Genomic DNA, 27,743 nt, shown 5'->3' with positions numbered 1-27,743 from the left:
ATGTCTCTTAGTTGTCATCTTGCCACTGATTTAATCGCTGCCTGGACGCTCCATTGCGAGCACAGATACAAAGCAAACCCGAAAGCACACTGCGGGAGCTGTGAGTGACAAGGCTGGAGGAGCGAGCCACTGAGCCCGCGGGTCCGCCAGCTGCTGCCCCTGGTCCTCGGCGGAGGATGATTTAAGCCGGCGGCCGGGGGCGGGGGCGGCGGCGCGCATGCGCACCGGGCAGCTCGCTCCGCGGAGGCCCAGCTGCCGCCACCGCCGCGGCCGGCGCTGGAACCGCGGCTCGCCGCCTGCTCTGCCGGGCGTTGAGGGGCCGGGGGCCGAGGCTCACGGGAGGCGACAGCGAGCGGCCGGGCGGCCGGGGAGAGAGCGACAGGCGGTGTGGGGGACCGGCCCCGGGTGCCCGGGCCATGGCCGGGCGGCTGCGCTGAGCGGAGGCCGAGCCCGGGACGCGCCGAGGGACTGCCGGGCTGCGGGCCATGGATGCGGCGGCAGCGGCGCGGGACGGCTGGAACCCGGCAGCGACCAGGTGAGGAGGCGGCGTCCGGCGCCACTGCAGCCGCGGCGGCCTCGGAGGAAGCGGGCTCGCCGCCGCGCGCCCGCTCGCCCGTCGTCACAGCCCTTCCTGTTGGGATTATCTTCTGCTCCCGGCTGCTCCTTCGCTCCCCGCGATTCGAAGCCGCCGCCGCTTGGCTTCAGCGGCTCGGACTCCTTCGCAGCCGGTGCCTCCGCTACCCGGGCCTCCAAAGCGGGGAGACCCTTGGGCGAGACCATGAGGAAATTCAACATCAGGAAGGTGCTGGACGGCCTGACCGCAGGCTCGTCCTCGGCCTCGCAACAGCAGCAACAGCAGCAGCACCCGCCCGGGAACCGGGAGCCCGAGATCCAGGAGACGCTCCAGTCCGAACACTTCCAACTCTGCAAGGTGAAGGGAGTGCGCAGCCCGGCCAAGCTGTCGTGGGAAGATTGGGGTCGTTTGAGGGGGCCGCTGGGCAGTACCCGGGAGCTCGAGGGCAGAGCGCGCCAATAGAGCTGGTCGCTCTAAGAAAGCGCCCCCCCCCACCCACCCTTGACAGACGTGCCTTGCTGGGGTATTTGGACAGAGATCCCCTACTTCTTATAAGTCGATGTCTTTTTCCTTTTCCTAAAAAGCAATCATTTCAAGGCAGTACTCCCTTGCCTTTAATCCCCATCCAGATGCTAGCAGCAGTGGTCTGGAAATACTTTTTATATTCGCGCATATTTTATTATCTTCCACTGACGTCGAAATTTTCCAGCAGTGTGTGATGGGCAAGGCAAACCTGTTCAACCAGATCTTTTTTTCTTTTTTTTTTTTTTTTTTTTTTTTTTTTTTTTTTTTTTTTTTTTTTTTTTTTTTTTTTTTTTGCGCATCACTTTTTCCTTAGAATGCGTGCGAGCGGCTCACCACCTGAAGTCACAGGACTCTTTTAGCTTGTTTGGTTAGAAACTTAGCGCGGAGGGTTTTGTCTGTGAATTGGCACGATGATAGCCACAAGGTCCTGTATGTAATTCAGAAAGAACGATGCAGCGGATTAATTCCCAGCTGCTAGGTGAGAAAAGCACATGAGCCTCCCTATCCAGACTTGCCTGCCTCATAGATAGCCATTCGGTCCTTCTTGTGTCAGGGGCTTAAAAGGCTAAGTACAATTCTCTTCGTATGTCCAAAAATTATTCCAGACTTAATAGAAAATGACAGGATTATTTTTCGCACCCATCCATCTTTAGACTTGCAAATGTTGGTTCTTTGACTAAATCCTTCCATTAGTTTCATGACAACTTTTCTTTTGAAAAGCATTCAAGTAAAGCCACGTTTGGTTGATTTTCCTTAAGATGCAGTAGGAATCACTCCTCCACAATGATTTTACAGAATTTTGGACTGCTACAAACTTGAGTGACGTGGCATCAAACAAAATAGTATATGATATTCATAGGAAATTGCCCTCTGTGAAGTTACTAGCATTGTAGTAAAGCAGGAGTTTAAGCGATTTGTGCTTTTGTTGCTTGTTCCTTAGGATAGAGTCCACCCTCCCCCAACCTCCAACTCCCTCTTAAATAGCTAAGTCTCTGTGTGTGCTTTGATCCAGTGTAGTTGGGTCCAACTCTAACACGCCTGTGGACTGTTCTGTTTTTGGATTTTGCCTGCTGTCTCCGTGGGTTCCTGTGATGTCACTGCCCATACCCAGACTGTTCGCCATGGATTCCCCTATCAGCCCTCAGCCCTGGCCTTTGATCCCGTTCAGAAGATCCTGGCAGTAGGAACTCAGACTGGTGCTTTAAGGCTGTATCCTTTCTTAAAAAGAAAAAAAAATCTGTTCACTTGCTTCATTTTCCCCAGTCTGTCTGTATTGCTCATTAACCCTATTTTTCCTCTTCAATCTAGAGAATGAAGTAGTCAGATCTGTGCTATAAGAAATTATGCGGTGCAGGTTTTTCCTTAGTGTACCTGTGTCCTGTGTATGTTGCTGTAAGAATGGCTCATGCCTCTCAGTCATTCCTACACACGAATCAAAACAGCAGTCTAGAGCTTGTTATAGTAACAAACTCCATAAATATAGTAATATATTTATATCTATTATGTATATATATACCATATAGATATATCTACATATATATGTATGTGTGTATGTATGTGCGTGTGTGTGTTTGTGTGTGTGTGTGTTTACTGGCTACAAGATCCTGAGGGGAATGCACATGCTTGTTTTTGGGGACTGTTAAAGCCCAATGCTAAAGATGACATTCAAAGACCAAAGTTCAGAGTTCAGGGCACTGTGAACTGCTTGTTAAAGTATTGTATATAGTGGATGTTGACCTTAACTGTCATTACTCTACTAATTAGAAGCTGATTTGAACTTGATTTGTTTTCTACATGTCTGTCCAGAAAAAAAAAAAAACATTATTATCAAATTAGATTTCCGTAAATAAGAAGGGCTAAGAATTTTTAGAGATTTCAGGGCATTGTTTTGTAAAATACATAGCTATAAATGCACCTTGTTGAAAGACTGCCTTCTGTAATCTGTTATGTGTAGCAGAAACTACTAAGTTAGTACATTAACATGTAGAGAAAGGCTTTTTTTTTTTCTGGTTGTATATGGATTGGATAGCTTTGACATAGTGATTTTTTTTTAGATTCTTCACAAGAATTATTTTTCAAGAAAATCTTTGTGGTCTGAACAATGAAGATGTTCTCATTTTCTCTTTTATACTATTTATTTTTAATCAAGATGTGTGATTGCCTTTATTTTGACATTTAAACACTCTTGACCAGCCTCCATTGAGATGCTATGCTGGTAATAGACTGACAAGCCACTGAGTGAGCTCACTCAACATTATTATTGACAAGCAAGGGGGCGGTGGGAGGAGCTGGCCTATTCTATTTACACTGTAGGTTTTTCAGCATTTGATTTAAGCATGAACCAGGAATCTTGCAACCTTTTAACATATTTCAAAAGGTACCCTATATGGCATCAGAATATGCCTCAAGTTTAACTTTGACAATTGCTGTCTTGAAAACATGACTGGGGGCTTTCCCGGAAATATATATCAAACACTGGCAACGCAGGCCTGTCTTTAATGGTCAAGTCTTAACTTGGTGATTTCTGCACCAGTATGCATAATCTGCTCTTGGCCAAATAGCTAAATTGTCAAGTCTAGAATATTCTTTGACTTCAATTGCTTAGTTGTTTTTATTTTTACAAAGACTTTCTATTTTAGTTTGGTTATTTAGATATGGATAGTTAATTTTCTCATTGTTCAGTGAAATTTGGTGTCAGAATCACTTGGCATTGTTCTAGAAGGACTGTTTGGAACTGAAAGATTTTTCCCTCCAACAAAATCATTTCATTATGTGACTGAAGGAAAGAAAATAATCAACTATTTTGAGATTATTTTACTTTTCTTTCAAAGGTTTTCTTCTTCTTTTCCTTCTTGTTTCCCCTGGCCTCAACAATTTTATTATATAACTTTTTAACAGCCATTTGGTCCTTTTTTATATTTAATTATATGTGCCATCAGCAAGTTGACTCTGTAAAGCTATTATTTGTCTTGCAAATACTTTCAACTCTAATTTACATAATTAGCAAGTACATCCAACAGATAGAGTTAACTGTCAGGCCTATGTTAATTCCTAGTTCAAAGGATCAGACTTTAAAAATGATTCTGCACAAGAGCCTTTGGGCTTATATATCTTTTTATAGTTAAATATTAGTGAGTAAAAGTGAACATTTGATTACAGTGAGATTTTCTTCTAGAAATCCTTGCCATGTGTAGAATGAAATCCCGAGGACTGTCTACTGAGTCTCTTCTGCTTTTCCTTCTTAGAGGTTTGCACCAACATCGGCAAATTGGCTTGCTTACCAGCAATATTCCCCAGTCATTCCTTCTGTGAGGGCCAAGTGGAGCATACAGCTTTGTTTATTGTGGCTCTGACTTATAGAAAATGACAGAGACCTATTTAGTTTAACATATATATTGGGTTATTTTTCTTTGTTGATAAAGGCATCTCAGTGAATGCATCCTAACTTAGAACTCCACGTTGTTTTAACATGCATGCTTCTTACAGGCCTGCCTAGTACCACGTTTGTTCTGGCTTCCTCGTTTAAACTGGCTTCTTCTAGTCCTTCTGTGTTTTCCCATTTTAAACTTTTATTGTGGAGAATATATTTCCCCCAAAGGGTGTTATTAGGAAAGAAAGGTACTTATAAATAAAATATCCTTTGATTGATTGTATAGCAAAATTAGCTAATTTCTCACATAGCATTGGGCTGTTGAGATTCCAGATACAGACAGCCTATGTGTAGTGAGTACCTTCTTAAGTGGTGACAGTATAGACTGAGTTGACTGTCTTACATGAAGTTGAAAGCAAAACCTACCCAAAAGGCTGAATGAGTGAGTGATACTTGATATGTAAGGGTTGCTTTTAAAGGTAGTGAAAATTTATTTATTTTAAAATAAATAAGATTATTCTAATCTATTTATTGCATTCATGTACAACAAGTGACTGATGACACATACCATTTTGTTCTATTAACCATCTTGTCCTCCAAAGAAGACAAGAGCTTGTCATGTATTTATTGGTAAGAAACAGGAAAACACAATTTTATATACCAGGTCATATAGTCATGATATTGTTTATTTTCTTTTTTTTTTTTGCCATAGAGAAATAAAAACATTTGATTTTTTTTAAAGATTTATTTATTATATGTAAGTACACTATGGCTGTCTTCAGTCACTTTTTTCTTCTCTCTCTGGTCCCTCTCACTCTGGCCCAGAGATTTATTTATTTATTATATGTAAGTACACTGTAGCTATCTTCAGACACCCCAGAATAGGGCATCATATCTCATTACGGATGGTTGTGGTTGCTGGAATTTGAACTCAGGACCTCCAAAAGAGCAGTCAGTGCTCCTAACCACAGAGCCGTATCTCCAGCCTCAACATTTGATTTTAATGGGTAATCTAGATGTCAACTTTGTGAAGAAAAGCCATACTAAAGAATGGAGTCATTTAGTGCTATTATATTTTTTAGACCTCTTGGTCACAGTGTAGTTGCAAATTGCTTTCTCTTAGATTATCATGGCCTTGATCCTATTTTAACATGATATGTTATCTGTAAACAAGGAGGGCCTAAAATTGGGGCGTTTTAATGGTAATATTTAAAGGACTATGGAAAAACAGAATTTCTAATTAACTGAATGTCCAATAATTTGAGAGGAAACTACTAAATAACCTCCTTTTTTGTAGCCTGACTTATGGAAAGTTCAGTGTCCAGTTTGGTGAAATGAAGCCTTCAGTTGCAGTGTAACGTTGCATACAGGGTTACAGAAGGGTGTCTGTATCTGGGAGCTCACTTGGCAGCTCATTTGGTAAGGACACAGGCTTTCGATTGTAGACTTTGTGGCATGAATGCTAGTCCTTGCCATTTTTGATCCAGAAACTGTTCTTTCTCTTTAAAATTAAATTAAAAATAAGGTGCTGTGTTGGGTGATTCAGCCAAGGACAGTTCCATGAGTTCAGATTTCTCTGTGTTGAGGTGTGTAATTCAAAGGAAATGAATGTATGACCCTTCTAAAGGCTTCTAGTTCTAATCAAAGGGCTGGTCTAGTCAAACATTGCAGTTAGACAATTGGCATAAAGATTCGCTGTCTTTACAGGGTCAGATTCCAGACTGAATTCCTAGCTCTTGATGTTCATTTCCACACATTGATAGACAAGCATACAGAATGGCAGCATGAAGAATCAGAAAAGTTCTGAGCAAGGAAACCTGTAGGCATAAACATGGCTTAGAAAATAATGGCAGATTGAGGGAATGCCGGGGGAGCATGCTGGTTGGAAGAGTGTCCTCATTGAAAGAAGCAGTTAGATGCCAGGCGGTGGTGGCGCACGCCTTTAATCCCAGCACTTGGGAGGCAGAGGCAGGCGGATTTCTGAGTTCGAGGCCAGCCTGGTCTACAGAGTGAGTTCCAGGACAGCCAAGGCTACACAGAGAAACCCTGTCTCAAAAAAAACCCAAACAAACAAACAAAAAAACCCAAACAAACAACAACAACAACAAAAAAAAAAACAAAAAAGAAAGAAGCAGTTAGCGGTCTGGGAAGCTCACTGGATTCCTAAAGTAGAAAGACCCATGTTAAAGCCAAGGATAGTGTGTGTGCTTGGCATTCCATGGTGGGGCGGTAGCTGGCCAGCCTGGCAAAGTGGCTGACCTTCAGGTGCCAGTGAGAGACATTAGCTCAAAGAACAGGGCTGGCCTCAGGGATATATGCATATACACATATGTGAATCTGCACCACCACATATGTTCCTAATGTACATCCCCCATCCTCACAAAGAGCAGCCAATTGAATTTTAGCCTGGAGGTGTTATTACACTAGAAATCATATAAGAAGATACTCGGCAGGAAGGAAGTGTTATTCAGGTGTATGTGTTTGGTCAGGCAGCAATATCGTGGCTGAAAAAACAGCAAGTGAAACTTCCCGTGTTACAATAATCGTGTGGGTGGTAGTGTGGACCCCAGACACATGTGACAGAATGGGCACTGGGAAAAGACTTGCCTGCTTTCGGTGAAGTCTCAGGAGTGAGTCAGGATGGAAGCACCCAAGAAACTACAGAGCATACAGGAAGGTTGAGTTGGAAATTATGTCACCTTTTACTTTACTGCAGGACCATTCTGAGAAGGCAGTCTGGGCTGCTGTTAGCATGAGAATTAGATACATTTTTACATGTGATATTGTGAGTTTTATAATTGAATATATAGTGTGATAACTGCTTAGCTTTTGGGATTTGTTCTGCGATTCTCAGTAGCTTGTAGTGGGTTGGGCAGTTTAATTCTGTGAGTTTTGTCCAGCACATTAGGAACATTTATAACTGGCTCTCACCCACTGAATGTCAGCGTCTCTGTTAGTATGACGGCTCCTGGCATATACATCAGCTGTATCTGGTTGCAAATAACTGTCTTTAGCTTCAGTTTTCCATTAGTTAAGAAGAGTCAATAACCCACCTCATGAGGTTGTCAGGATTTGGTACAACTGTGTAAACGTGTGTAGCTGTTAGGACTGTGCAGTGTGCTGGGCTGTTTGGCAAATGCTTGACTGTAGCTGCCGTTATTATGAGAGTGCGCCATAGTTTTGGGTTTCCGTTTGCTCACTCATGTGTTTTTTCATATACTGCATGAGCAAAGGCTCTGCTCTAGGCCGTAAAATGGCCTCAGTTTGTAACTTCATCAGCTTTATAGCTGATGCAGTCTTTGAAGAAAAGGTCATGAAAATGACTGCTTTAATTTTGCTCTTTAGTATAATTTTTTTATATATATGGATGTTTTAGATGCATGTGTATCTGTGCACCATTTGCATTCCGGGAGGCCAGAAGAGGACAAATAGTTCTGAGCTACTGTGTAGATAGTGGGAATTGAACTCAGGTCTTCTGGATGAGCAGCTAGTGCTCTTAAGCTGTGAGCCATCTCTCTATCCTGTTTTTGCCTTTTATACTCGTCTCAACCATCAGTTCACAAAAATTGCTATTTAGATATAAATAGTGCACATAAATACTCTTCATATAGTGCTTATTAAATTTATATGTAATGATTCTATACTTGCAAGATAGCATTAGAATGTTTTGACTTCCTGCTCATTAATGTTATTTTTCATAACATAATTATACTACTGAAAGCACAATTTGGAAAAGATTTTTGTTTGAAATAAAAGTGAGGTAAGCTAGTTGGAAATTAGTCATACTTCCATCTGGTCTTCCCTTGTCAGTGTTGTTTCTAGGTGAGCCCTTGTCATTGGGAACGGAGCTGTGGAGAAGGAAGTAACTTGAAATTTTCTCACATTTGAAGTCTGTTCCGTATTGAAGAGAACTTTGCTTAAAAGGAAGGTCAAGCTATAAGCCATGCTAGCTGTAAGGCACACTGCTCGGTATCCTCATAAAGAAGCAGGAAGCAGGACTCCAGAAGCAGATTTCCAGGGCTTTTTTTTTTTCTTGTGATGAGAAATAAATAAAACATGAAAGAAAGTCTATGGACCTGAAAAACAATGTTAAATATGGAAAATCGATCTTGTGCCTTAAGACCATTTTTCTTTAAATAAAATGACATACTTTTTTTTCTGATAGTCTCTGCTTCTCATTTGAGTTTTAGCATAATTCTTTCTAAAATCCTGTTGCTATTCTAAAGGAGTAAAAGACCTTCTAGAGGAATTGCCATATTAATAGATTAATGCACAGTCTTGAGATGGATTTTATATGATGGGACAACTAAGATCTTGGTCTTTGCTCCCTTTGCTGTAGGGAGGAGATGGAGGACGGTGGTTCTGTTCTGCCCTGACACTGGCGCTCAGCCCTCTCTATGGGAGGCTTGAGGATTCTTAAGCTACTCTTGCCTATAGTGATCAGATTCAGTGTTCCGAGTGCCTGACACTCCATATGGCCTGCTTTGTTTTGTATCCCTTGAATACATCCATAATGCTTCAGTAGATGCCTAAGTGTTTACAGATGAGGTCAGTTCAGAGCAGGTGAAGAGGCACAGTGTTCACATTGAATATTGACTTGGCAGACAAGCTGAACACCTTTTAGTACCATTAGGAAAGCTTGCCTTTCTTTCTTGAGTGTTGAGATGTAAATTTACTTTTAAAACAGTTCCTGATGACATGGTTTTTGTCTACTTTTTTCTTTCTTTTGAGACAGTCTCTCCTTGTAATTCCCATTGGCTTGGAACTTCCTCTGTAAGGTGTTGTACAACTCAGAGACCCACCTGGTTCTGCACTCAAGTGCTAGGGTTGTTAAAGGCATAGGTTACCAGAGACCCACCTGCTTCTGCACTCAAGTGCTAGGGTTGTTAAAGGCATAGGTTACCAGGGACCCACCTGCTTCTGCACTCAAGTGCTAGGGTTGTTAAAGGCATAGGTTACCTGGGCTGGTGGGTTTACTATTTAGAATGGGAACTGTCTTCCTTGAATTGCTGGTATGTAAGTTGGTTTTAAATTTGGTAGCAACAGAGTATCTTGAAATACTAATGAGTGTTTCTGTACATGTATATACGTGAGTGTATTGCAGGGTACAGTAGCATTACACAGAAGGTAATCTTTGGTGGCAGTGCTATGAATGTGGCTTTAGTGGAATGCAGTATAAGAGCCACATTATTTACAGAAAGGCAGTTCCTTATCAGACTGTGAGTGTTAATTTTTTTTTTAATATGATGCTTCAATAAGCGTTCTCTGAAATGACTTGCCATTTCACATCCTCAGAATACATGTCCTTAGCATTGTGGGATTGCAGATTAAAGGGGAAATGTTTGGGTTTAGCCTATTTCACCATGTGTTTTGGATTTGAAGACCTTTATCAAGGTAGAGCTTAAGCCTGCTGTGTGCTCTGAAGCTTCTGATGGAGCAACCAGAGTAAACACTGATGTCATTGCTTTGTTTTAAATTAGATGGGTCTCAGGTAGCCCAGGCTCACTGTCCTTGAGCTCCAAATCCTCCTGTCTCTACCTCATACCTGTGCACTGGAATGTGCTTGTGGTACTACATCTGGCTCTGTACCCTCCCTTTTGAAATGTTGACTTTTTATAAGATAAACTAAGAATTTATAAAATTGTAATCAGAAAAGATTGCCAGAAAGTGCTTGAGACTCACGAAGACACACGCAGCAGGTTACGTGTAGGGAAGCCATGATGACATCAGAGTTATAGTTCCTGTAAAGGTGGCTCGGACCCCTTGTAGGACTAAAGACAATTGTCTGCGTATGTTTTTCTTTTAAGTACTTTTAAAGACCATAGATATATGACAGTCATTCAGTTTCAGTTTCATTAATTCTAATTGCTCTAAGTTTTCATTTCTTTGTTTTTATTTTTTAAAAGAATGATATTATTTGTTTATGGCATATCCTTTCTTCTTCTGGCCGTGGATGGAAAGGAAGCTTAAGAAACTTAGAGATGTGGACATAGTTGCTGGTGTAGGTTACTGCTCAGGGCTCCACAGTGGGCGCTGTGTTCATGCTTAGTGATTCTTTCATCGTTTAAGTATTACTATGCATGTGTGTGGGCACTACATACACCACACACACACACACACACACACATACACACACACACACGCATGCACACACCATTATCCCTGTTGAAACAAAAACTTTTAGTAATTTATAAGCCATTTTTAAAAAATAATCAGTAAATTCTCATAGATTCTTAGTATTCCTTATACAAAGTTAAATTCTTTGCAGAAATGCTTTTCAATCCCAAGAAAGGCCTTGATGACCTTCCCATTGGTCCTGATTAGTGTGGTGAGCAGAGTGTTTTGGGCCACTCACGGGGAGTAGCTCTGCACTCATAGCACCTCATGGCTCCCAGCCTGTCTCACTGCTGCTTCCTAGGTCTAGGTAAGAGATGCTTGAGTTTGTAGCACTTGGGGAGTTAATATTTTTCATCCCTATAGTAAACATAGACAAACATAAAAACTTTCAGATGGATAGCTTTAAAAGTAAAAGAGAATGAAAACATCTTACTAACATATTGTGACTTCTCAGATGTATACACATTTTTATTCGAAATACCATTCACTCATGAGGGAAGCAACCTGAAAAATGACTAAGGTAATGAAAAGCACATACTCATAGACTCCAAAAGGAAATTCAGATACTTGGTTAGCTCTTGAGATCAAGTATGTTACAGACATAGTTCCATGAAAGAATGTGTGTGTGTGTGTGTGTCTACTATTGGCAACTAAAGTTGAAGATACTTTTTAAGATGATATTTTATAGAAGCTCTCTGCATCATTTTCCAATAGTAAATATAGATATAATTTCAGAAAATCACCATTTCTTCTTACTTCCATTTTTCCTAGTATTAATCCTATGTGAAAGTTGTATATTTCATATACATTGAAAAGCAAAAATGTTCTGAGCATACTTATTTATATTTACTTTTGCCGAGTTTTAATACACAGTAATCTTCAATAAGTGAGATTGTCCTATAATGAGAGAATGAGACTTTAAAATAAGTAGCTGGTAGTTTTGATGTTATGTTAATCCTCATTTGAAAAATGAGGTTTGTTCAAAGCATGATGTAAAGTACAAGATAGAACCAGTCTTAGAATGTATACGGTCATTGCAACATTCAGCCTTAGAATGTATATGGCCATTATAAAATCATTTCAACCTTAGTTACTTTTCATATAGATTTGATTCTGTTTCCCTTTTGAATAAGTGTCTGCTGGAACATTTGACACTTCTGCTGGGGAGATTGTCTATTGAGGAATGGTTAATTCTACCTTAAACAGCACACCCCCCCAACATCAGTGCCTCTGTTCTCATCGCAAAAATACTTGCCAAAGAGAGAGAGTTGGCACTTCAGCTACTGAAGCTCCTTCTTCTGAAGGCCTTTACTTTGTATAAGTACTTTTTATTTCTGTCTTTGAAAAGAAGACAAGTATAAAACATATTGAAATGTATTTTGTCATGTATTCAGTCTATGGACTACATTTCTTCTTATGCATTATGTTTTTCTTGTAAAATTAACTTTGGTTTATTTTGTTTCCTGATTCTAGCTAACCTCAAATTCACTATGTAGACCTGGCTGGCCTTGAACTCACAAAAATCCATTTGCCCCTGCCTCCCAAGTCCTGGGAATAAAAGTATGTCCCAGCACACAAGGGCCATGTTAGTATTCTTAGAAAAACAAAGTGAGCCTTTGGAGAGCGTCGTGGATGCTTTGCTTCTGTGGAGAATGTACATTCCTCGTTCCTTTAACCTAGACAACTGTTATGTGTGACCACATTTTATAGTAGACTGAAGAAGTAGTTCATTCAAAAATATTAAAGTGCACCAAGTGCTGTTCTAAAACAGCGCCTATGCTGAAATGCAACTTATTTTCACCTCCCGAGAGATATCTTAATGCCAAAACAGTAGCTATGAATGAACACATTTAACCATTCTATTTTGTTTATGAGTAAAAGCAGTCTTACTAAAGTAACCAGATGTCTCTTTCCACGGTTAGTGCAGCCACACATTAATATAAAGCTGCAATCACATAACTGCACCTGACCACAATCCAGAGGCTCAAAAGGGATTACAGGCGCTTGCTTGTCTTTGTGCTGGTTTCGCTTACATTAAAAGAGGGGCAGTTGACTGACTTCATATACTGTAGGGCATTGTAATACACTGTTAAAGCCTATTAAAGAGGGTTTGGCATTCCTACTACTACTACTGTTGTTGTTTTCAGCCAGTTAGCGTCTTGCACTGTAGCCCAGGTTTGTCTGGAACTGCTGACAGTCCTACCCCAGCCTCCTGAATATTGGGACAGCATGTGTGAGCCACCATGCCTGGCCAACTTAAATGACTTTTCTTTCCTTTGTAGTTATTTTTAGCATTTTTTTTAAACTTCAGAAATAACACATAGTAATTCATTTAAATGACAGACCAATAGAATACTAGCCTCAAGAATCAGCAGAAAAAAATTAAAGCTCACCATTTTCATTGTGAGGCTGTGGCTGTCTTTTACTTAGTATATTAACATCTAAAGAAGTTCGGATTTCCCATATGTTTTCTGCCTGCCTTTGTCGTCATCTCTGACCAGAACGCTGCCTTTGGTGCAGTGGTGAATTATGATAGACACATTCTTCTCCCCCAGCCTGTTAAAGCACTGCATTGGGATTTCTTCCTGGTGATGTGTAGATCTGCCAGCTCAGTGATGGCATACGTACAGGGCTGCCTATGTGGAGCAGTTTCAGTGCAGTCTCCTCAGCTCTGCCAGTGAGTCTTTCCTCCCCAGCCTCTGGTCTCTCCACTGCCCTTTAAAGAAAGTCTTGTAGTGGGTCACACATCATTTATTGTTTTCATTTTGGTTTCTTTCACTTAATAGCATCTTCAAGTTTCTGCTCTTAGAGCATCTAATAACCTGTTGTCTGGGTGTGCCGTGGTGTTTATCCAGTTGGTTAGAGGGCATCTGGACATCCGTGGTGCATTTTCAGTAAAGCTTTGTTCAGGGTGTAGAGTTTGGTTCTTTTTATGTAGACCATGTTTCATGCCCTCTCTGTGGTATCATGTACTAATATTCCATCAGGATTATTATAGCTTTGCAGTAAGTAACACTTGAAGTTACTTGATAATGGCAAACCTCCTTTGATATGATTTTAGATATTTTACTTCTTTACATAAACCTTAGCATGGTTTTTGTTGTTTGTTTGTCTGTTTGTTTTTTATTATTCACAAAATAGGTCAGAGGAGGATTATATTGACTCTGTAGGTCAAGATCACAAAGTTGACCTGTTCATATTATTTATGGTCTTTATCCACAAATATGGAATATTTTTTCACTTACTTACTTCTACTTTGATTCTTTGAGGATAATTTTATGTTTCCGCATATAGATTTTATACATTTTGCTTTTCTATTTAATTCTTTTTTGAGGTCTGTGTGTAGTATTTGTGCCCATGAATAACACTTTGTCTTAATTTGCAGTTCCACTGGTTAGCATGCAGGGAAATGTATCACATCTTTGCACTGATCATGTATTAACAGCAGCTGTGTTTTGTCTGAATGACAGATGACGATATCATCATCTGAGTCGATTCCTCCTAATGTATAAACCAATTGTTTCTTAATGCATGGGCAAAGATTTCCAGTGCAGGGATGAAGGGGTGATGAGAGTGGACGTATGTGTCTTGTTTCTGGTCAGGGAGAAAGCTTTGGATTTCTTTATTGATGCTTTGGTTTTGGTGCATGCCCCTTTCAAGTTGAGTTTATTAAATACTTACTATATCCTAGTTTACTGACATTTTTAAAAAACTTTAGAAACATACATATAATTTTGTCACTTTTCTTGAATCTGTTGAGACAAGCATAATTTTTCTTCTTTAGCTTTTTGATGTGGTAGGTAACAGTTGCTGTTGTCTATGAGTATGGCATGTAGTAGTTATGAATGTTGTCAGTTCATGCAGATGCCTGTTGAATACTTGGTCCCTGTTGATGGCACTATTTGGGGAAGTTGGGGAGGTGTGGAAAGCATGGCCTTATAGAAGGAAGTATGTCCCTGGTGATGGACTTTGAGAGTTAAAAGACCCAAAACTATATCCTCCTGTCGGGAGTGTCCCTCCACCGTTGTCTACATTACTGCTTGGAGACAGGGTCCAACAAGGCCATACCTCCGAAGTCTCAAACAGAGGCACCAACCGGGAAACAAATGCCTATGGGGAGCATTCTCGTACCGCAAGCTCCAGGACCATGTGTGACTCCCATTTGGTCATGCTTTGTGATTCTTGTGCAGTTGTGATTCTGAGAGTTGCTGGTCTGTACTCTCTTGTACTTGCATTCTTGTGGTTTTGGGATTAGGATGTATGCCAACTTATAAATTACATTAGGAATGGGCCTCCCTGTTTATGTCTAATTAGTGATATTGTTGAGACAGTAAAATTCACCAATGAACCCCACTTTATACTGGTACTTTGTGCTTTTAATTTTAATTTTATTTTTTTTTATGTTTTCAGTTTTTTTCTTTTATTAGATATTTTACTTATTTACGTTTCAAGTGCTATCCCCTTTCCAGGTCTCCCCCTGAAATTCCCCTATCCCATCTGCCCTCCCCCTGCCTCTATGAGGGTGCTCCTCCACCCACCCACTCCCACTTTCCCACCCTGACATTCCCCTACACTGGAGCATCTATCCACCTCAGGCCCAAGTGCCACTCCTTCCACTGATGTCCAGCAAGGCCATCCTCTGCCACATATGCAGCATGGGTCCCTCCATGTGTACTCTTTGATTGGTGGTCCAGTCTCCAGGAGATCTGGGAGGTCTGGCCGGTTGACACTGATGCTCACCCCATGGGGCTGCAAACCCCCTCAGCTTTTTCAATCCCTTCTCCAACTCCTCCATTGGGGACCCCACGCTCAGTCCAATGGTTGACTGTGAGCATCCACCTCTGTATTTGTCAGGCTCTGGCAGAGCCTCTCAGGAGACAGCCATATCAGGCTCCCTTCAGCAAATATCTCCAGGCATCTGCATTAGTGTCCATGTTTGGGGAGTGTATATAGGATGGATTCCCCAGGTGGGTCAGTCTCTAAATGGCCTTTCCTTCAGTCTTTGCTCCACACTTTGTTTCCATATTTCCTCCTGTGAGTTTTTAATTCTCCCTTCTAAGAAGGACTGAAGCATCCACACTTTGGTCTTCCTTCTTCTTCAGCTTCATACAGTGTGTGAATTATATCTTGGGTATTCTGAACTTTTGGGACTAATATCTACTTATTAGTGAGTGCATACTATGTGTGTTCTTTTGTGATTAGGTTAACTCACTCAGGATGATATTTTCAAGTTCCATCCATTTGCCTGCGAATTTCATAAAGTCATTGCTTTTAATAGCTGAGTAGTACTCCATTGTGTAGATGTGCCACATTTTCTGTATCCATTCCTCTGTTGAGGGACATCTGAATTGTTAACAGTTTCTGGCTATTATAAATATAGCTGCTATGAACATAGTAGAGCATGGGTGCTTTGTGTTTTAAGTGACTTTTAATTTACTTTATTTCTTTACCACTTGCTGGCCTATTTACAATGCTCATTTCTTTGTAAAATTTGGAAAATTGTGTATTTGATTGCTGTATTTCTTCTATAACAACTGCACTATCGGCAACAGACTGTCCATGGTGTTTCTCAATTATCGTTTCAGAGTACATGGGAATCGCAGTGATGGTCTGCATTCCTAACATTAAAGAAGTCGGTATCTTTGTTTTTAACTCGATTAGCTTGACTAAATACTCTTCCTTCCATCCTTAATCTCTTTTTGTGTGTGCTTTAAAAGAGATAGGTTTGCTGCCTTTTTCAGACTGGCTCCAAACTTTGAACTTAATCAGGTCTCTTGCCGTAGCCTTCCAAGTAGCTGGAATGTAGGTATGTGGCTTTGTGTCTGTAAGGTCTTTATTAGTTTCTAGCATTCGGTACTAGACAGTTCTTGCTAAGCACTCTTCTCTCATCCATACATTTGGATAAAGTGCATTTTTGAGTTTTATGAAAGTTAAAGTATTTTTTTTTTTTTTTTGCGGTTTCTTCGTTGACTTCTATGTTACTAGTTTTGTGTTGCTTTACCAGTATTTCCAAAAGTTTCAGCTATCATTTTACACTTTGATTCTGTGGTGGTTCAAGTGCAGATACTATATGATTTCTATTGTTTTTGGTTTGGTTTTGCCTGTGCCTGTGTGCATGTGTGTGTGTATGTGTGTGTGTGTGTGTGTGTGTGTGTGTGTGTGTGTGTGTGTATGTGTACGTGTGCATGTATGTGTGTATATGTGTACAAGTGTGTATGTGTGTGCATGTGTATATATGTGTGTTTGTGTTCACATGCATGTGGAATCTTGAGGCTAACATCAAAAGTTTTCCTCTGTCATCCTTCCCCTTATTTATTGAGATAGAACCCAGACCTTGACAGTATGACGAGTCTAGCTGGCAAGCCTGCTCCTGGGGATCCCTTGTCTGTCCTTTCCAAGTGCTTGAGTTACAGGTGACTGCTATGCCCTCAATATTTGTATGGGTGCTAGGGATCAGAATCCATGCCTCTAGTGTGCCTGAGAAAAGACTTTATCCACTAAAGTCTTGATTTCTGTTCTTTTAATTTTACTAATGCATTGTCCTAGTTTGCTTCTGTTGCTGTGACAGAACATCATATCCAAAAGCAACTTGGGGTCTAAAGGGTTTATTTCACCTTCAGATACAGTACGTCATGAAGGGGAGAAATGGGAGATCTCAGAGAAGGAGCTGAGGCAGCAATAGGTGATGGAGGAAGTCTGCTCACTCCCTTACTCTCCATGGCTTGTGGAAGAGAGACATGGCTGCTCTGACATGGGATCACATTCAAAGACTTAGGTCTATATGATTTGGCTGGAATGTAGACACACCCTTAGCACACACCTTTAGTCCCAAACAATGAAAGTAAGGTAGTTTATAGAAGGAGGCAGCCATATTTGAAAGTGCTGTCTAAATGAGGGGCAGAAAAAAGTGATGAATCAGAGAAAGATTTGACAGGACATGCTCAAATCTCACAAAAGGAGAGACACACAAGAGGCAAAGGAAGGGCGTGGCAAGCAGCAGTTCTACCGGGACAGTTTTACAGACAGATTGCAGAGAGAACAAGCTAGACACAGGTGACGACAGAACGAGCAAGAAGATTTATTGAATCCTCATATACATAGGATATACATATTGCCAAAGTTAGTATGAGGCCAATCAGAGCAATTCATTCAGAAACTGAGAGAGCCTGTTTGAATCAGTCAGATTGGAGAGGAGTTGAGCCATCGAGAGAGAGTTCAGAAAGACCTAGAAAGGGTGAGCTTACCCAGCAGTAAGTCTTGGAGGCTGAAACATTCTAGGCCTAAATACTGGAAGCTGAAGCCTTCAAGATTCTGGTTGTCAGAAGATTAGATTGTATAGAGGCTAGAACCTTCCAGGCCTAGGCCTAGGAATAGATAGAACAGAAAGAAACACTCTGGGCTGATCCCAAGCCTTGTATTCAACAGCTTGACAGCTTTCATTTCATCTTTTCATCTGAGGAAATAAAAGCAGCATTTACTCCTGTTCAGCCTGCTTTCTTATACTATTCAGGACCCAGGTTAAAAACCAAACCAAAACAACCAACCAACCCCCACCCCCACCACCAAAAAGAAAAACAAAAACCAACTGTTCAGGGTGTGACTCCAGCAGTGCCCTGGGGCTGCCCACATCAATCTTTAAGCAATAAAGTGGCCCACAGATTTGCTCGTAAGCAATCTGATGGAGGCATTTTCTCAACTTGTGTCAGGTTAAGAACTAACTAGCACAGGTGTATTTAAGTTCCCCAGTGTTTCCTCAGTCTTTGCAGTTGCTTGTCCTGTGTGAGTTTGAGAAGGATAAGTACACAGACGTTACTGGATGGTGCAGCATCTACATGTCCATTACTGTTGCCTGTTCCGTGTAATTCTGTCAAGGCTAAGGGATGTAGGCCAAAAGTCAATGCTGTGTTGCTGCTCACCTGAGTTTTTAAAGACAGGGTTTCAAACTGAATCTGAATTCTTCTATTTGGCGAGGCTCTTGGCTACCTTATGCTTGGGGACCTGCCTGTCTCTATTTCCATAATGCTGGGTTTCTCCTTCTTGAGAACTGGGGCAGTGAGAACACTTTAACTGACTGAGGTATCTCCCAGCCCTTGCTTGGTCTGTTGCTGATAGAAATGTGTTGCACATCTTCAGTTGCTATATGTATTTGGTTCATCTCCGGTCTTTACAGTTCTTACAGTTTTTATCTTATATTTTTTACTGTATTGTTAAATATACACTGTACATAGTATTGTTACTATTGTCCAAGAATAATTGGCCTTTTTAAAAAACCTCCTTTAATGTCCCTCATAACATTTATTCATCTGAATGTTTCTGTGTCTGACACTAATCTACCCGGTCCACTTTGTTTTGATTTGTCATAGTACGTTACAGCTCTCCTCATTTATTTACCTTTAATCTGTATGTCTCTGTATGTAAAGCAGATTTTTTGTAGACAACCCATACCTGAATTTTGTCATTCTTCTTTCCTGCTCCCTTCATGTGACAGTCTCTGCTGGTTTAAATTGGTGTAGTTAGATCATTGATGTTCAAAACTGATTAGTATCTGCCATATCTGTTCATGGTTTTTCTTTTTTAAAAGCACTATTTATGCACACTGGATTAACTTTCTTTGATCTCTTAGGACACCAGTTGTCTCCTTGAGTCTTATTTGTTTATTTTTGCTTGAGATGCATTTTCCCAAGTATCCTGTTAGCTTCCAATGAAAAAAAGGTATAGTATCCCTTTTCTGCTTCCTTATTCTTGCCATTTAATGTTATAAAGGCAGCTTTGCTGCATGGAAGCTTTGATTTAAAACCACTAAGACTAAACAAGAAAATTTAAAGTAAGAACCGTGGAATTCCTAGAGTGAACAGCTCTGCAAAGGACCAATCAAGTGCAGTTCTGAGGAATAGGCGGGAGGTCACATGCCACTGTGTCTTCAGCTGCACAACTGAATGACATAGCATTCTCTTATCACTAGCTGATGGCCTGCTCAGTCTTTTATAGTTGTGATCTTTATTTTTGATCCTGCTGCATCTTCTACTTTTATTGTCCTATGAGTTTAGTTATATATTCTATAATATATGGTTCCTTTTCCTTTTTCCTCTGTTTTATCCTTTTGTTTTTTTTCCCCTAACATCTTGTAGTAGTTACCCTAGATCAGTGGTTTGCAACCTGTGGGTCATGACTCCTTAGGGGGTTGCATATCAGATATTTGTATTACAATTCATAACAGTAGCAAATTTATGATATGAAGTAGCAATGAAAATAATTCTATGGTTGGGGGTCACCATGACATGAGGAACTACATTAAAGGGTTGCAGCATTAGGAAGGTTGACTACCACTGCCCTAGATAGTGAAGTATGTGTTAACAAAATAATCTGCATCCATTTTCAGAGAAAACCATGATGACTCAGATCCTATGAACATCTTTTGATAAAACAATCTTATTCTTATGTCCTTCTGCTGTAGCTGACACTCATTTTACATAGAAACAAACATGAATAATGACATGCAGTGCTGCTGTTATTTTGAACAAGTTATCTATTCAATCAATTAAGAGTAAGATATGTTAATTTTATATTTTACTCTATTTCTTCTCTGATATTTTTCCTTTGTGCAAATTTGAACTTTTGGCCTACTTAATTCTTTATTTCTCTTTAAAATAATTTTTAAAACTTTTCTTTCAAGACGCATGAGCAGTGTTAGATGACCAAGTCTTTATAACTTTTCCGTATACAATGTTTAGTGATTTGGGGAACTGGCCTCACCTACCATCCACTGTGACTATTTTAGTACTATTTCTCTTTGTTTGTCTCTGAGAAGTGAACTACAGTTTTTATCCTCGTTAGAAATAAAATTATTTTGTGTTCACCATCAATTTTCTGTAATTTGAACATACAGATAAGACTGCTTTGTAAGATTTTATTAGTTTATTTCTATACAAGGTTTTACTGTGTAGTCCAGAGTTATGGGATTATAGCTTGATGCTCCCTTGCCCTACTAAGATAAAGGATTTTCTTTTAGTTTGCGTTTTATTCCACTTTGTATTTTCTGAGCTTCTTGGATCTGTAGTTTATTGTCTGACATTAACTAGGCGAGTTCTTGCTTTTTTTCCCTTTTCATTTTACTGTTCTATTATATAAAGATTTTATTCTGCAGTTTCCACACTTTGTTGAGATTTTGTTCTGTGACATTTTGACTGTTTTGAGGGAGTGGGGCAGGTAGATAATTATCTTTTGTTTTTGTTTTCTTCTCTTTGACAGTCTTGGGAAGTTTGTACGATACTGCTTAGATTCAGGGTTTGCATCCTAGGTGGTATCTGGTCCACCACTTAGGTCGTGGGTGATGTTGCTATTTTTCATCACTGTCTTTCCTAAGTGGCTCCTTTATGTTCCTTCCTCCTCATTTAACAAGTATACTTCTTAACTCTTGCAGTGTAAGTTCTTGTCCACGTTTGATTCCATCATGGGATGTCTGTTGTCTGACCTCAGTCAAAACTTTATAACTGCTCTCTTTGGTAATGGCTGTCTTAAACGACTGGTTTAATCCCTACAGACCTCATGTTTTTGATTTTTCCATACTTGCTCTGTCTCTTTGAGACTGTGTTTGACCATTCAGGATGTCTTGTGTTTATTCTTCTTGCTATCCGAGTATGCTATACTGAGTAAAAGGAATCCCTGTGGAGACATCTTATTAATGGGCTGTCCCAGGAGTTGGGAAAGGAAGGTCCCTGCAGTTCTTTGATTGGGTCTTGATCTTGAATGAGCCTGTCCTCCTCTCCCTCCTCCCTTCCCCCAGCCCTGTGGCTTAGAGCTTCTATACCAGTTTACTGTTCCCATTCTTTGCTTCAAAGGCTTCACTGAAATTGGCATTTTCCTTCCCGGTGTGGTGTGTTTGCTAACTCAGGTAAAGCCTGCACGTAGGGCTGTTGTAGAGCCACTCCTTAGACAGGCAGCCTGAGAGCCGACAGCTCTGAGGTAAATGTGCTTTCCTTGCCTCTTTTGTGTGGTGAGAACAGAAGGGGGTTCTTTCTGTCACATTTACTGTGAGAACTTCTTCAGCTTTGAGCTGTAAAATTCACGGAAGTGTGGCATCCCTCTCCTCTCCTCCTTGACTGAACTGTCTGGAGTCTTGGGTTTCAAACTTGTCCATCCATTGTAGTCCTCCGGCAGCATATTAATGACAATGCCCATTTCTGCACTCCATGGCTTCCCCAGTACTCTGGTTCTCCCTAGTCATCTGTCTGTCCAAGTTGGTACAGTAGTTTGTCTTGTGAGTTCACTAACAGATCTAGTTGGTTCAGTTTTTTGCTTCTTGTTAACAGTGATGGCTCCCAAAGATCCTTATGTACTAGATCAGAAATGGTGATTCTATAATAATGATTAATAGGTGGGAGGGGGGAAAGTAACCTTAAAAAAGAGAGTTTAAAACTGACATTTGCCAAGTAAATGAAACTAAAGTATAGGTCAAGACTGCGAAAGTATAAATTGTTACTTGGCAGAGACTTTCCCCTGAAAATCCTTCATATAAAAAATGAAATGAGGCATGTGCTGTTCTTTGGTAAAGAGTCCTTCACCACTGCCTTCTTTTTCTTTCATTTTGGTTTGTTGAGACAATGTTTCTCAGTGTAACAACCGTGGCTGCCCTGGAGCTGCTCTGGAACTCAGAGACCTGCCTACCTCTGTTCCCTCCTGAGGGCTGTGACTAAAGGCTTGCACTACCATGCCCAGTTCCTCACACCATTGCTAGAAGCATATTTCTGCTGGACCATTAGAAGGAGTCACGCAGGAGTATGCAATAACGACGGGTCTTGGAAATAGTAACTATGGGGTGGTGGTTGAGGGAATCCATAATTGTTGGAAGATAATATTTAGCAATTGATGTCTTGTATAAATCATTTAAAGACAGTGTTTTATGTTAGAATCATTTACAGAGAGACAAAACACTGGGTACAAGTACTTGCTTGCTTTTCTTCTCATGAGACTCTGATTCCCCGAGTCTGGAATGCAGCATGACATCTGCAGGGTTTGTTGTTGTTGTTGTTGTTGTTATTTATTTCTTTTAATCTCATGGCCGCTTGTGATTCAGAATCAGAATTGAGAAATCCTGGATTAATGCTTGGCCATATGGACAGCAGTAGTGAGTGAGGCAGATGGTAGATAAGAGCCATATTCATTACTGTCTGCTTAGAGAGGGTGTTATTCTAAAGTACTCAAGCCTGTGTGAGTGAAGAGACACTGTGCTGTGCCACTGTCTGCAGAGCAAACCCTGTGGGGAGAGACTGGCGTTTTGGCTTTGAGCAGTGCTGTGTCCTCTTCCTGGAGGTTTATTTGTAGACACAAAGACCGCAGTTAAAAAAGGACCTACAGCCTTAATGAAGAGGTTGATAAGTACAGCCCTAAATCTGCAGGTCATCATGGTCATCGAATGCCAGTATCCTTTCACAAGTGACAAGACTCTGGCACAGATAGGCCGTTGTCCTCACAGATCAGTCTGTATCCCCATCTTTGTTGTCATCCCCAACCTTCTGCCTTCTAATTGTAGAAATGTCAGTCTTGTTATTTACATACTCTCTCTCTCTCTCTCTCTCTCTCTCTCTCTCTCTCTCTTCAGAGTCTTACTATGTAGCATTTGCTGGCCTGGTATTTACTGTACAGACCAGGCTGGCTCCAATTGAGAACAGCTGTCCTGGCTCAGCCTAACAATGTGCTGCTAGCATTGTCCAACTCTTCATCACAGCTGCCTTGAGACATCACTGTTTTAACAGATTTTATTATCTTTAGTAAAAATAAATGTGTGATGTAATGCCCCTTTTTACAGGGTTAATTTTCCTTTATCTTTCACAGCAATATGGAATTGCAGTTAAAGGAACAGCAAAGCTTAGATGGTTTCTTTATGTTCACACAAAATAAAATGAGAATACTGGACCTATCATAAAGTTTGCCCTCTTCACAGAGGCTTCAGTCAGTATTCGTGGACCACACTGAGGGGTCTTTAATGTAGCTATTGGAAAAGTAGTCACGTTATGTAAAATGTATAAGATTTCTACTATTAAAACTAGCTCTTGCTGATGCTTATTGGTACAATCTTAAGATAGAAGAGTACAGTACCTGAAGAGCTTCTAGAACATGGAGTCTGTAGCCCCAAAGGTGAGGGAAAAAACATGGGTAATTACAGTAACTATAGTACCAGGGCAATTACAGTTGTACTCACTGGTAGTTTTTTGAGACAGGGCCATAATGTAGCTTGCTCTGAGCTTACAGGGTAGCATGCCTGACACTAAGCTGCTGATTCTCCTACCTCAGCTTCTCAAGGGCTAGCATTCTAGTATGATCGATCAGACTGGGATATATGCAGTGTTTCTTACAGATAAAATCACATGATACATATGTATGTAGCAGATGTGCAGATCAGTCTTCATGTGGGTCCTGAACAACTGGAGCGGGGGCTGTCCCGAAACCCAAAAGCTGTTTCTGGACATGGCATGGTCTTCTAGATGAGCTGCTTTGTCTGCCCTCAATGGGAGAGGAAGCGCCTAGCCCCACAGAGACTTGAAGTGTGTGTGTGGGGGGAGTGGGGAATGGATATAGGGAAGGAGTCTCTACTTGCTTAGAGGAGAAGGGGAGGGGGAGGGGGGATAATTGTGGGAGGGGGTGACCAGGAGGGAGGCAGTGATTGGGATATAAAGTGAATAAGTAAGATACAAACAAACAAAAAATTAAATAAAAAAATAACAAAGAAAACCATGTGATGGTATTTAGTTATATTATGATGGCAGGAGACAGCAAGTTGCCCTGAAAATCTTTCCTTGCTTTGGAAACAGAATATCTGCTCCAAAATTACTATGGGACAGAATATAGAATGTAGGGAATTTTGTTGGGTAAGTGAGGACTGGGGGAAGATATAGTCATTATTATACTCATTTTCAAGCTTGGTCAGGGGAGAATTTGCTTTTTCAGAAATGAATGCCCAGGATATGAGAGCCATGGAGTTTTTGTTCTGTTTCATGTGCACTCTGGTCTAGTGTTCAACATTGATTTTTACTGTAGTAGAGGTCAGAATAATGCCATTCACTCTCCTTTTTCTTAATCACCAATCATTGATGAACAAGTGCTCAGAGGAGTTATAATTCTTAAATCATTAATAACTTACTACCTGCATACCAGTTTTGTTCTTAAAGCATTCTGTCTGAAATGGTGATTACCAGTTATATGGCATTTTCCTAACACACAGGAGGACCGTCACAGGGAAAACTTGCCCAAGAGGCGTAGGTGTGTGTGTGTGGGGGGGGGGGAGTGCACATGCCTGTGTGTCTATCTTGACTGTTCTTCACTACTTTTGACTCCACCTTGCTAATAGTACAATCTAAATCCCAGAAACTAGAATAAGGTGCAAAAGCAGCTCAACAAATAGTTGGAAGGTGTGGTAGATTTAGTTGTAAACTTGACACAATTTAAAATGGTCTGGAAAGGCTTGTGTAGGGTGGATTATGGGGACTATCTTGATTATGTTAATTGAGATTAAAAGACCTGCCTCCTGTTAGTGGCACCATTCCCTAGGCAGGGCATTCTGGATTACACAAGAGAGGGGAAAGCAGCCCGAGGGCTAGCATGCATGTACTCATTCGCACTGCTCTTACTGTGAATATGTGACCAGCTGCTGCGTATTCCTGCACCTTGACCTTGCTGCAGTCACGGACTAGCACTTGAAAATGTGAGCCAATTCTTCCTCCCTTGAATTGTTTGTCAGGCTATTTTATCACAGTAACGGGTAAGGAAACTAACAAAAAAGGTAAACTGAATGAGCTAGAACTGTTGATTCATGAAAATTTAATAGCTGTATTACGTCTTAGCTTGGTCTAATCCTAAAGGCAAGATTAGAATATCTTTATACCATTCTATACTTTTTATTTATGTAAAAAGTAATACTAGACCAAAAATGATATGCCTGGGTGTAAACATGCTTCTTGCTTTGAAAAAACTCTTGTGGTCACAAGTATTTATTGAGTATCTACTGTATGCATATTCTTTTCCAGCTCTGGGAATAGAAAAAAAGGAGCTTGTCATGGCCTAATGGCTTTCTAGGCCAGAATAGTTTCAAACAGAAGTTACAGATAGTCCCTGTGCTGCATAGTTTTATGCCAACTTGACAGAGCTGAAGTCATCTGAGAGAGGGAGCCTTAATGAAAGCACCTCCATTAGATCTGGCTGGAGGTGAGCCTATAGGCATTTTCTCAATTAGTGATTGATGAGGGAAGACCCACCTCATTGCAGATGGGACCATCCCCAGGCTGGCTGCCCTGGATACTGAAAGAAAGCAGGCTGAGCAAGGCAAGAGGAGCTAGTGTACAGCACTCCCCCATGTTTTGCCCCCAGGTTCCTGACCTGTTTGAGTTCCTGTTCTGACTTCCTGATAATGAACATTGAAGAAGTATAAGCTAAACCCTTCCTCCCCAACTTGCATTTTGGTCATGGTGTTTCATCAAAGCACTAGAAACTTTAAGACAGTTCCAGAAGAAGGAAATCAGGATGTCCCCAGGGTACCAGGGTTCAGTGTTGCTATAGAATCAGTGAGGGAGCAGAAGAACAGTGCTCACGGTTGGACTTGGACACTGGTCTTGATGAGCTGGAATTTGTTCTTTTCAGGCAATGGTATCCACTTAACTTTCTCTTGGCAGTGTCTATGGACCTAACTGCTGTATTATTTTTATGCCTTTATTGCTGGACCTTAAGACCTCTGAGCATGAAGAATATAATTTGCCTGTTAAAGTTCTCAAATAAGAAACATTGAATGGCCGGGCGGTGGTGGCGCACGCCTTTAATCCCAGCACTTGGGAGGCAGAGGCAGGTGGATTTCTGAGTTCGAGGCCAGCCTGGTCTACAGAGTGAGTTCCAGGACAGCCAAGGCTACACAGAGAAACCCTGTCTCGAAAAAAAAAAAAAAAAAAAAAAAAAGAAACATTGAATGGGTTAAGGAGTATTGTTCTGTGGGTTGCCATGTGTTTGCTCCCTTTGAGCTGCAGTATGGGAAAACACAGAGACAAATGTATGCTCTTTAGTTACATTTAACTCTGTATCAGAGTTGTAAATGGGATGCGAGAGCTAGAATTGGGAAGAAACTGGATTGGTTCTAGAAGAGAGTCGCTTCAATGTTCCTTGGTGTGAGGCAGCATGACATGCACATGGAAGGCTCCTGTGGATATAGGGAACTGCTTACTTTAAGCTTTGCTGACAGTGGGGCAAGTGGCTGACTGTGGGGTATAATGAGGCAAGACAGGGTGTTGTGTCTGCTTCTGTCCTGTGACCATTCAGCCTTTGAGAACAGACTTAAAGGAAACTAAATCAGCAGATACATTCATTTTTAAAAATGTTAAGTATAAGTAGTGTGGGTGGGCTCTGATGCAGAGTGCAGTTGGCTTCTCAGAGGAAGCCATGACGTTCTGGTCACATTGCTGCCTTCACTAGCTTCCCGTCTGTCATGGTTATCACTCCTGCTAGGACCTGCACACTTCCTGCACTGCCAGCGGCCTTGCTATTGCTTCTCTCCTTCCTGTCCAGCCAGCCGTTGTTAGTTTCTGCTGACTATCGTGGTTATAGTGCAGTTAGTGCTGTGGCTTTGCTTTGCTCTATCCAACGTGTAGAACTTCCTCATGCAAAGATCCCAGTATTTTCAAACAAGCGGCACTCACCTACCACTCTTCCTGTGTACATTCCTTGTTTCTAACTCCAGTCACACATAGGCACCTGCTAAACACTTCCCATTCAGTTTTAAAGGTCAAGAAGAAGCAAACTGTTCATACTGTGACTTGATTTTCTATTATGCATTATCTTGGGGGACAGATTTTTCTGAACTCACTTAATGCCTTTGAGCCATACATCTTTAAAATTAAAAACCACAAATTCAATATAATTTCTTCTACTCTCTTCAAAATTGAGTTCTGTCATTTATACTTAAAAAAATAACTTAAGGTGTGTGTGTGTGTGTGTGTGTGTGTGTGTGTGTGTGTGAGACCATAAAGGCCTGAAACTGACATTGGATCCTCTCAAGCAGAAGTTCTAGAGTGTTATGAGCCACTTACCTGATTTAGATGCTGGGAAATGCTTTTGTCCTCTTCTTGGAGCAGCTGTTGCTCTTTATCACTAAGCTATATCTCCAGTCCTGGTGGTAAGTAT

General features: G+C 40.9%; 1 protein-coding gene across 3 annotated transcripts in view; it reads left to right on the top strand.

Moving 5' to 3' along the window:
• Positions 1–223: 223 nt before the first annotated feature.
• Positions 224–27,743, top strand: part of Stxbp5 (syntaxin binding protein 5) — a 152,925-nt gene continuing 125,405 nt past the window's right edge. For 2 of the 3 annotated variants that reach the window (XM_031380369.1, XM_031380368.1), the window contains exons 1-2: positions 665–931; positions 2,211–2,308. In XM_031380369.1, coding sequence (XP_031236229.1) covers positions 779–931; positions 2,211–2,308 — 251 coding nt within the window. In that variant the 5' untranslated portion in view covers positions 665–778. Of the gene's footprint in view, positions 932–2,210; positions 2,309–27,743 lie in introns of all 3 variants that reach the window. The other variant, XM_031380371.1, reaches the window with a different exon arrangement.

The sequence above is a fragment of the Mastomys coucha genome, unplaced genomic scaffold (assembly GCF_008632895.1).
Source record: "Mastomys coucha isolate ucsf_1 unplaced genomic scaffold, UCSF_Mcou_1 pScaffold2, whole genome shotgun sequence".
Classification (NCBI taxonomy): domain Eukaryota; kingdom Metazoa; phylum Chordata; class Mammalia; order Rodentia; family Muridae; genus Mastomys; species Mastomys coucha.
Note: the sequence above shows the minus strand (reverse complement) of the source record. Positions and strands in the feature narration are given on the sequence as shown.